The sequence below is a fragment of the Sorex araneus genome, chromosome 2, assembly GCF_027595985.1.
Source record: "Sorex araneus isolate mSorAra2 chromosome 2, mSorAra2.pri, whole genome shotgun sequence".
In the NCBI taxonomy this organism is placed as follows: Eukaryota; Metazoa; Chordata; class Mammalia; order Eulipotyphla; family Soricidae; genus Sorex; species Sorex araneus.
This window is the reverse complement of record NC_073303.1, coordinates 372,136,105-372,148,199: the sequence shown is the minus strand read 5'-3', so window position 1 is coordinate 372,148,199 and position 12,095 is coordinate 372,136,105. Positions and strand designations below refer to the sequence as shown.

General features: G+C 39.9%; 1 protein-coding gene across 2 annotated transcripts in view; it reads right to left on the bottom strand.

The window, feature by feature from the left end:
• The window catches only part of CDH7 (cadherin 7), a 158,768-nt gene that overhangs the window by 33,504 nt on the left and 113,169 nt on the right, over positions 1–12,095 (bottom strand). For both annotated transcript variants that reach the window (XM_055126070.1, XM_055126071.1), the window contains exon 8: positions 598–734. In XM_055126070.1, the coding sequence (XP_054982045.1) occupies positions 598–734 (137 nt within the window). The remainder of the gene's footprint in view (positions 1–597; positions 735–12,095) is intronic.

Here is a 12,095-nt window from a genome sequence, read left to right as displayed (position 1 = left end):
GCACAATTCTAACAAGAAAATGAGCGAATCTCAAATAAAGCTTGGCACCATGCACTGTAATTTTAATGGGAGTTATAGAAAATCTGGTCTAACTAGTACATAAATGACAGAGATAGGTGGCAGGTACAATTCATGTAGGTAACATTTAGCCTCTGGTGAGAAAACTATCAAAGAATGATGAAGTCTATATTTCAGGATTTATAGCTACTATTTGTATGAATATATACAATTAATATATGTTAAGCCTATACTTATTTTCTCTGCATATATTTTCTTATGAGAGACTAAAGTGAATTCAAAACCAGAATGTCTTAGAAACCAGTTATGGAATTTAGCAAACTATTTTCCCAATTCTCTTTCAGAAGAAAGGCAGCTGACCAAAACCAATAAAAAGCATTCGGAGGGTAACTGTGGCCTGAAATTTGTAGTCATCTCTTTGTAAGTATTAACATAATTTTGGTGCTCATGCATATATTTCACAGCTGAAATTAGACACATTGCCTCTATACTGTTTGATTCAAACAAAATATATGGCACCTCATATAGACCATTCTCCAATCTCAAAGGCATCTTTGTAATTTAAATCTTACAACTTACGGCTCTCCATTGCAAGGACTGTGATATTATGGACAGCATTTGTTTCTCGATCCAAAGATTTGGCGGTGGTAATAACACCACTGTTGGCATCAATATTGAAGTATCTCTCCAAGTCTGTGTTTCTGTCAATTGAATACCTAATTGGACATTTAAAAAAATTATGTTTGATTATAGTTTGTTACGTTCATTGCATTAAATGTAACCACTGTTCTTAAATAAAATCACCAACTGTCAGTATGCTGTTTTTAAAAATGCAAGAAACACAAAAAAAGAAGAGACAAGGAAGCATTAGTAAAGAAAAGGACGGATCGGCAAATATTCATGTCTGCCTACAGCTAGGGAGGTTGGGGGTTGAGCATGTGAAGATACTATTATTTAATGGCTTTTACTTTCTCAATGGCATGTGAGACAAGGTTATCTGGTAAGGACTAGAGTGAAAAAGCTGAAGAAATGGAGAGACGCGTCATTTTTCTAATGGAGACACACACATACTTATGCATATATGTGTATGCACACATATATAATAGGCATATATGTAAAATACTTAAAATGTGTTTTTTTTCTAAATTATATATGTTCATATATTGGCTCAAATACAAATATATACACATTTACATAAATATACATACAGGAATTAACATATGATAGGCTTTGTAAGCACTGTGACCTGCCCAAAAGATCCACCTGTCCTTTGGGTCTATGGTCATTAATTTAACCAAAAATCAGTTATCTTGTTATCCTGTCTGGTAATCCATGTACTTAAAGGTACCTGGAAGCAGATTGTGTTAAACTACCATGGTCAGTAGAACACTTTTACTTGGCAACTTAATTTTCCTTAGTCTCCTGGCTTAAGTACCACCTCTATTTTTGATCTCTCTTAAGTGTATGCATGATCACGTAGACCCAGATTACTATACTGAGTCACCTACTCAATTTCCTTATTGAGCCACCTACTTAGTCTACAAGGAATTACAATATGAACCAAACTGTAATTGAAGGATCCAATAATTCCCCAGTTGCTCATACTCCTCCTCCCTTACTCCATCTGAATGAATGCTATTACCAGTCACGTGATTACTCAAACTAAACCTCTAGCACTGTTTCTTTATTTCCTGTTCCTTATCCACGCAACAGATTTCTCGGCAACTTTTCTCAAGTATTGTCTCAGTCCAAGTAACTACTTTCTGGAGCCTCTAAATTACACATCATTTTTCTCTTTATCATCATATTTTCTACTTAATTGGCTACAATCCATTTTCCATGCATCAACCATCCAAATAATAATTTTATTGAATGCATAGATGTTAATTTGCAATTATATACAAAAGACAGATATTTTCTCTATAGGCTACATTATTCAAGCAATTTGACGTCAGTATTTAATGTTGTTATCACCTATATACAGCTATGTATGCACGTGTATGTGTGAAGATATGTATATATACAAACACATGCAAAGGTATGTTCATATAATGATAATAGGACAACTGATGTTTGTCAAAAAGAATATGACTTAATACACATGCAACAATTAATTCAACACTAAAACCCTGAATTGTTCATTTTCTGAAATCATGATAATATCTGCATATTCAAAACCAAATTTATTCTTTTTCATAATGCAAAGTCCTTGGAGTCCTTAATTCCAAGTCCTTGGAGTTGGAATTAATAAACATGATTTTCCATAGACGAAGTCAATAACAAAAATATTTGCCTCTATTATCAATAGTTTCAAAGTTCCCATCACTCAGAGAACAGGAAACTTGAGAACAAATCTAACAACATATTGAGTGTGTCCAATTTAGAGTTTCTTTCCTTTGCTTTAACAAAGATTTTTTTAAACAAATTTTGAACCACACCTGGTAATGCTCAGGGTTTACTCCTGGCTCTGTGCTCAGGGATCACTCCCGTCTGTGCTCAGGGGACCAAAGCTGGTGCCAGGGAATCAAACCCAGGTGAGCATCATGGAAGACAAGTGCCATACCTGCTGTACTGTCTCTCCAGTCCCTCCAAATCTCAAAACAAATTATGCTTTGAAGATGAACGGATACTAATTCTTCCATAAAATATTTACCATTTCTAGGTCAGGAGAGATAGCGTCTTGTGCTAGAGTCAATGCCTTGCAGGTGGGATTGTGGAGTCTGATCCCTAACATTGCATCATTGAGCATACAGAGAGGAAAGCATAGCCCCAAAGCACCTGGGGCACAGCTCATAAACGAATCGCCAGGGTCAGAGTGATAGTAAAGCGGGTAAGGCCTTGCAACTGGCCAGCTGAGGTTCAGTCCCCATATGGCCCCACGCCCGTGGCATCAATCACCTTGGAGTGCAGAGCCAGGAGGCACATTGCCATGTGTGTCCCTTCCCCCCAAACAAACAAACAACAACAACAAAAGAAACTCATAAACAACAGCTCATTTCTAAATCATCAACTCTATGGCTCTCAAGAATTACACCTATTTTAATGTTATAATCTTTTACTTAGAACTCATCCCAAAGCAGTCTTATGGAATATATAATATCCATAGCTATATCATATTTGATCCCCTGAATAATTCTGACATTTTTATCTATGTCTCCTTTTCATTTATTCATGCATCCAGCAATTATTATTGAACACTGCACGTGACGTCCTATTTTAGGTAACTCAGTACATAAAATATTCTTAAAAATAGCAACCTATTATAAGCACTTAGGAGAAAACCAGCAAATTCTATCCTGGAGGGGGACGGAGAGTCTCGGCAGCAGTGCAGGGGAAAGGCCGTGCTGGCTGGGTCAGAGGTGGACACGACCAGGAGACAAAGAGTCCAGAACAGTCAGCGGCCTTTGTGCTCCTTAGTCTCAGGAACCTTTGCTCATACCAGAAAACCACGTGCCCCTTTTCTATGGTCTTCTCTGAACATGCCCAAACCTAGTCTAAGTACAAGGCCTTAGCTCAGTAGTGTTAGATATAAGTCACCTGAGAAAATGCCTTAGCAAAGAGAAATGAAGAAAATTCAGGACCTTTTTTAAAAAAGTTTGTTTCATTTCTGTTTGTTTGGGAGTCATTCCCAACAATGCTCAGGAGTTACTCCTGGTTCTGTGCTCACAATTCACTCCTGGTTCTGCTCACGGGAACCCACATGGTGCCAGGGATTGAACCCAGGTCAGTTGTGTGCAAGGCAAGTACCCTACCCACAGTACTACTTCTCAGATCCCAGAAAATGTGGGCACTTTAGTGAGAGTGAGATGTACAATTTTCTTAACTTTGCATGGGCTGGGAGTCTAAGAGAAGAGAGAACTGAATGAAAATCAGTGGAGGCCCTTTCTTTGGTGCATTTCTGGACTCTCTGGTCCAGTGACTGTCCAGGCCTCTAAACAGGCAGAAAGAGGGTTGTTATTAAGTCCACACAGTTCTGCTGTGTGACCCCTCTGGTTTCTGCCGTATCACCTGAACCTTTGGTCTCTTTCATTGTTTAGTAGAACAGCCAGTTCGGCCAATGCCCTATTTCTGCAGCAGCAGCAGTTCAAGTCTAGCCCACTCCATTTATTATGCAGACAGCTCCAAATCCCAAAGCCCAGCATCAATTCTTTTCCTGAGATTTTGTAAATGACTCCAGGTACCTGAAAACACCTTTAACCCAAGTTCAATATGCCTAAAAGCAGCATCATCAATCTTTCTCCCAATCTGTCCTTCCTTCGGAACCTTGCCATTTCGAAGTCAGTTGAGTAATTAAAACATAGTTTAGATGTATTTTTTCATAATACTCCAATGGTTCTGTGAGGTTGTGTCTGACAGATTTTACTTGATTCTTTGATAGCCATTTGCTCTTAATTAACAGAGCTTATGTTACAGGACATCATATATCCTGCTGAATTTACCAGCTTCCTTCTAGACATAGGATCTTTGTAACTAAACTTGTGGAAAAGTTATGAAAAGAAAGTGGCTGGATCAGGCACCACTGAAAAACCTTTTAAAGAAGAGAGCAGCTAATTCATTTGGCCTTGTATTCTGACCCTTCCCCTTTCTCTCACCTGGGGCATGAACTGAATGCAAGACAATCCAAAGTCAGTGCGGAAATATGAGATTATGAGTACCTGATCAAAGAAAGCAAAGCCCTTGATGGCACTGCCCTGCCAAACCATCAGTCCTGGGTATGTATGACTCCACACTGCTCATTAGCAAATTATCAGCATTCAACTTTGTTGGTTCTGGTCAAATGCGAAAGTTCGAATTAATGCAAGTAGATAATGTTACTGCATTTCAGTTGGCTACTGATAGAGCCAAGGTGCTGAATCATGTCTCTGGACACTGCTTGTGTAAGTGTGAGTGTGTGTGTGTGTGTGTGTGATATCACTGTGTCACTGTCATCTTGTTGTTCATGGATTTACTGGAGCGAGCGCCAGTAATGTCTCTATTCGCCCCAGCCCTGAGATTTTAGCAGCCTCTCCTTACTTGTCTTTCCCAATGATGAGAGACTCTGTCAGGGCCAGGGGAATGAGAACTGTTATTGTTACTGTTTTTGGCATATCGAATACGCCACAGGGAGCTTGCCAGGCCCTGCTGTGCGGGTGGGACACTCTTGGTAGCTTGCCGGGCTCTCCGAGAGGGATATATATTTATTTCCCTCTATGATAATGTGTCCAGGAATATATTCACTCGTGTGTGTGGCGCAGCCCGAGTGTGTGGAAAGCGACTTGGAGCATGGCGGCAGTTGGGTAGTGGAGGTCAGCTGCCGGGGCTGAGTCCCTCCGGGTGGGGAGGGCTCTCACCCGCTTGGGCCAAGCCTCACCCATGAGCAACGTCCCACAGTACCCAGGTAGTGCAGAACTTTGTGATTTGGGACTCTGGGCTCAGTGGGACCCCGGAGCAGAGATCCTCTGCCTGCTTCCCCCAGTCTCCGGCTACCCAGGGGTCACAACAATAAGCCACCTCTGCGCCGGGCTGTTTTCTCTCAGGGCATCCTGGGGTGGGGATAGAAGATAAATATAAATATAAATATATATACATATATATATTTGTGTGTACAAGATATATATATGGATACATATATACATATATATGTGTGTATACACTATTAACTCCTAATGCTGTATCACAGAGTAGGAAAACTCCATTTATAGGCTATATTTTACAGGCAATGTATATAAATTATAGGCAATATATACATTATAGGCAATATATATACATTATAGGCAATATAGATAGAAAAATTTTATATGTATTGCCTCTAATGAACTGCTCTGTGATTCAGCAGTATGAGTTCATTTTGTCCTACGATAATTTATCTGAAACCCTCCATCATGTTCATGCGCTGGTGAATGAAAATGCCTCATCTTCATCTTCATCTCTATATTGCTGTCTTCCTACTTGTGTCAGGCCTGTTTCCGAAGGACAGTCCTCCACACTGAAGCGTCCTGCCTCTCCACTGAAATCAGAGTTCGTGTTTAGTCCGCCTGATTCATGGGCTTTACCGCATGCTCTTGGTGATATGTCATCACGAACCAGAGAATGAAATTGAAGACCTGTATTTCTAGTTTTTACCCTACCACTATCCAACTGTGTGAATCTGGGCATTTTGTGTGAATCTGGGCATTTTGTGTGAATCTGAGCATTTTATTTGCTTCTTCACTATTTTCTTTTCCTGCAAATTGAGAATATATTTTTGTTTTCCTTTTTTTTTTTTTGTCAAAAGATGATTCCTTAATTCTCATCCTAACACTGGATTTCCTAAGGGTTTTCAGGTCAGATCTCTTCTGGGTGAGGGTAAGGGGACAAAATATCTAGCAGGTTGGGAGCTCACCTTAGCATTTGCATATCCTCAGATTTTTTGCATGTTTGACACAAAGTGAGTACCAGTATCTATTATTATTACTGCCATTGTTTGAAAGCTCTTCAAACTAATTAAAATGTTCCTCTTCCTGTTAACAAGCAATATTTTCATTGCCCGACTATCAATACAAATGGCACCATGAAAAAACTGAATATGCAGGTGGGTTGCCTACAGTAATATAAGCAGGTTAGTATAACTCCCCAAGCAGCAATAAGTAATGTAATAAATGAGCATGGAAAAATCTTGTCAATGTACACAGCTGAATCATTTGAACTGAAACCTCAATCTCTTAAGAAAATGTGTTTCTGTGCTGCAAGGAATGTAGAGATTGCGATGGGGAACCTGCTAAAATCCTGCAGCCACAGATTCTATGTAAATAAAAGGGAGCATGTTTGTCTCTGACCAAGGAATGCTTTCTCTTCTGGAGCTCTGATGATGACCACCGTGCTCTAAAACTAAAGTATTAAGGTCAATACTTAGCAAGGTGCTGTTGACCCCTTCATCACCTTCTGAAAATGCAACTTAATTTCCTCTAGCAGTTAAAAATTCAATCATTTCAATAGAGAACACACTATTATTGTCTGGAATTTTCCCCTAACAATCAGGCCTGCTGAAAAAGCATCATTTAATAATTTCTTTTCATTTCTTAGAATGAAGACACTTGTATTCAAAGTATAGAGAGAATAAAGTGAAGATCATTAGTTACTTAGGTGGGGGTGTGGGTGGGAGGGGGTTATATTGGGGTTCTTGGTGGTGGAACATGTGCACTGGTGAAGGGATGGGGAGGTTAATGATTATATGACTGAGACTTATACCTGAAAGCTTTGTATTTTTTTACATGGTGATTCAATAAAATAAAAATTAAAAAAAAAATTCAATCACTTGGGCAGGAGAGGTAGTATAGCAGGCAGGGCACTTGCTTTGCATGTGACCAAAACGGGTTCAATCTCCATCACTGCATATGGTCCCTAAGTACCACTAGGAATAATTCCTGAAAACCAGGATTAATCCCTAAGCATCACCAGCATGGCACATAAACAAAACAAAACAAAAAACTCAGACTCATGCAATCTCAGTGCTGTTCAAAATTAAAATTTCCAGATTTTCTCCAATCAAAGTGAGTAATGCACCTTAGGACAGGCCAAATAAAGTTCCCCCAAATTTTCTCTCTCCACCATGATCCTGGAGATTGTGTGAATGAGCTTTTTGGTTCATTCCTGCCCCTTAAATCTATAGATCAATGTTTCTCCTCTCTTTTCTGAAGACTAACTGTTCAACTGATCTTTCAATTTCTCTGTAATACTCACAAATAATTTAGATTAAAATAATATGTACAAATATATGCATGCATACAAACTACGTAAAAATATACACTGAATTATTCAAACTCTCCAAATATGCTCATCCCAGTCACACTACATAATGTAATATCTGATACTATTTTATCACCTTTTATCTGAGAATATACAATCCCAGGAATGCCAAAAGAGCTGGCAGGTAAATATTATCCTGGCAACCTTGAACATAAATACAAATACTGTTCTATATCTAGACCGTTAGAGGTGCTGAAAATGATCCCCTTTACTTTGTGCTCATCCTTCTTCACGTATGATCTTATTTGTAATAATATCATGTTTCAATTCATCAGCTATTTTCAGCATAGGGACTTTGGGCTTGCTATACTGCCTACAGAAATAAATTTGCTGATTTTGTAATATAACACCAGGCTCTTAGGATATTACTAAATAAAACATAAAGAGACTTTGCATAATGTTTGCTGGGCTTCTCCGGCCCAGCCCGCAGAGTACCGCCTGCACCATCACTCCTTGGAATGAGAGTCTGAGCCCCGTGAACTGGAGTGATTCCTATTTATCTCAGGATTTGCCAGGTTACTAAGGCTCTGCACTTCTCCTGCTCGGATTGTTTAACGTCCATAGGATCTTATTTCTACAAGCAGATATTGTAAGTTGCTTGAGGTGAACAGAAATGTTTTTTTTTTTAATCTTTGTTTGTACTATGGGTATTTTCCTGGGTTGTTCACAGAGCAAGTTTGCTCGAGAAAGTTCTCTTCGTGATGTGGATTTATGGATCAGTCTATGTCCTCTAGATTCGAGACTTCTGCCACAGAGATTAGATTAATCTTCCCTCCCAGAGATTAGATCCATGTACGATGAGGAAAACAGAAGTAAAGTTTCTACCATTCAGCAAGATGATTACAAATCCTCAAGTAACAATCTGTCTTACCATGCTCTACCATAAAGCCTGATATTTGGTACTTAAGGCCAAAAATGATGTACAAAACTAAATTAAAAGATTCAGAAGCCAAAACCCTACAAATTAGCCACTTAGAAATAAAACAACTGGGCTGGAGTGATAGCACAGCGGGTAGGGCGTTTGCCTTGCACGTGGCCAACCCGGGTTCGAATCCCAGCATCCCATATGGTCCCCTGAGCACCTCTAGGAATGATTCCTGAGTGCATGAGCCAGGAGTGACCCCTGTGCATCACTGGGTGTGACCCAAAAAGTAAAAAAAAAAAAACAGTTTTTAATCTCAAGTATCACCTATTCACCACCATTGACTTCTAGTTTCATACAAGAAAATAAGAAAATGAAGTGCTCGTGAACTGTTGCTTAGCAGGTTACTGGGATGATGGACAAGCTCTAAGAGACGTAATATTTGTCATGAAGACAGGTTACATCTGGCCAGTCGCTGGGCTCTTCGTTCATTTCATCTTTCTGCCTATTTGTACTGGACTTCTCGTGAAGGGCAGGGATGAGAAAGTGTCCTGGACTTACATAAGAAACAGGCAGTGACTAAGGGCGGAGTTGGAGTTGTGGGCTGGTAATTCAGTAGAGCAGGCAAAATTTTTTAAATGATGGACAAGGCACAGATCACGTGGGAAGAGGATCTCAATTTTACCTTGCAGGAAGCGAGTCATGTATTCTTCCCAGAATGCTGATCTATTGTCTCATGTGTCAGCCACTGTAAAAGGCAGATGCTCCATCTCACTATAGTGCTACAATGGGTGTCAATATATGGAAACATCAATAATCCAAAAGCCTATAGACTATTTTATCATTCAAATACCATCCTGATTTTCAGTAACAGTGAAACAGCTTTTCTGGTTGCCTAAGAAGTTTAGCATTTCTAAAGCATAGAAGAAGAGACTGAGAGATAGTACCTCAGGTAAAATCCTTGCATGTGGCACACCTTCTCTGAGCACCAGCATTAGTGATCCCTGAACAGAGCCAGGAGTAAGCCCTGAGCACTGCCAGTGTGGTCCAGCCATCCTCCCCCATCACCCCACCACCGCCAAAATACACAGAAAATAATTGTGAAAGCACAGACTTGATAAAGGCTCTTCAGATTTCCTACCATTCTTCAAGTCCTTTTAAGGCAGCAGACATCCGTTCTGTCTACCCATCACTCGGCATTTGTTGAAGGATAACTCATATAGATAGTCACTTGTATAATAACCTAAGGCACGTTTACCTTACACAATTATGCAATAGCTTCCCTAGGTCAGAAGGCAAGTGAGGGGCTGGAGCGGTAGTACAGCAGGTAGAGCATTTGTCTTGCATAAGGATGAGCCAGGTTCAATCCCCGGCATCCCATATGATACCTCAAGCACCACGAGTAATTCCTGAATGCAGAGCCAGGAGTGACCCTTACTGATCTTCAAAGAAAAATGGCACAACAGAAAAATAAGCTAAAGAATAATTATACTAAACACTAACAACACTTGATAGGAATGATACTCCCGAATACTCGAGTCATGATTCCAAGTGTAAAACCATTAAGTACCTTCCCTTAGTGTCCAGAGAAACTGGATTAAAGCAGGACTAAGAATTTTTCCCCCTTTTCTGGATTGTAAAGAAACTCAGGTTGTTAACAAACACCCTCCTCTGGGGCCCTTGGCAAGAATCAGTGCAAAGGAACGTGCATGTGGAGAGATCACAGCTGGGACAACACACAGATTTTCACCAAACTACAAGTTAAGGTGTGGGTCTCTAAAAGAATATCATGGGGTAAAGAGAAAGAGCATGTGTGAGAGACAGCTCCAGGAAAAAATGCATAAGCCCTGAATGACGGCGAAGACCTTGCAAAAATAGTGAAAAGAAAGCGCCCAAGAATGCATGCATGAAATACATGTCATGAAATTAACGTTGCACAATAAAAAGAAGTATTCAAAACATTGAAGTTAACTTAATGAACAAGCCCTGGTGTGTGTGTGTGTGTGTGTGTGTGTGTGTGTGTGTGTGTGCGCGCGCGCGCACTCGCGCCTGAGATACAGGGCTTAAAAACTTTGGAAAATGATGTCAGAGGATACTTCACTTGAACTTTCAGTCACCTTCATCAGCTACAAGAAATGCAAGCCAGGGAAAAACATGCTGCCAGCCAGCTGCTCCTCTGCTGCTGAAGGCCACTGCCCTACTGCCCTACAAGATCAACCAAGTCCAGTCTTAACCCTTTCGTCCCTGTGCATCACTGTGTGTGTGGAATGAAGGATAGATAGTCTACTTTCCTTATCCCTAAACTCATGACACATTCTCCCTTTCTTCTGATTTTCTTCTGTCTCTTGAATGATGTAGGTAGAAATTAGACAGCTCTGAGTAACTGATCTCCATCTAAGCTTATGCTGTAGCTGGTTATTTATGGCCAAAGTACACAGTATGGTACAATGTCAGGGAAATCTATAAAGATGCGGCTAATATACACTGAGCAAATCTGAACATAAAACAGTCACTGATTTTTACACTTTACATACTCAGTAATCACCATGAAAACAGCCACTTTGTCTTATTTATGCTATCTTATTTTGGAAGGCATGTAATTCAATATGATTTCAGGGATATTCCTTATATTTGCTTAAAGAGACATAATTTGGGGATGGGAGATAATATGGGGATAAAGGTGTTTGCACTGCATCCCTATGAGACAGACCTTGTGTCCCTGGGACCAAATATAGCACAAGGCTGGGTTCACTCCTGACCACAGACATGGGGACAGCCCCTGGGAATCAAAGGGTGTAGCCCAGAACCACTCTCAAATAAATGAACATATACCTAAATAATAAATTAAAAGGATACAATTACACACATACACATATATTTATACATATCGGTATAGGTATGGCTATAGACATCTAGATATACAGACAGGCAAACCCCAACACATCCAGGTAGATCTCAGATTGTAAGCTGTCAGAGTGACAGATGTGTTGTTATATTGTTGTATTTTTAAATCCTTATCCATCCTTCTGTTATTCCTAAAGAGATTTGTTCCCTGTAATGTGTGCACAGTATTGCCACAGGGCCACAGACAGAACATTGCAAAATAGGCCATAAACGTAGTCAAGGCATTATTTTTTATTTTATAAGTACAAATATAGTATATCAAGCTATCTGACCTAAATATACCAAGTTTGCTTAAAACTTTACCCTGAATGTCAATGGTTTCAGAAATGATTCTTCCAATGCCTGTATTGATCCCACAACTAGGACGGTATTACTCTGAATGCAGCTGGTTCTAAAGAGCTTAGGGTAATTGGTCGAGCTGCCACATCAGCCATGGCTTATGGATAATAAAGGAGCCCCTAACGCTACTGCCCCAGGATAATGGCCTTGGATAATTGTAGCTGTTCATCGATTTGCTTGAGCGGGCACCAGTAACGTCTCCATTGTC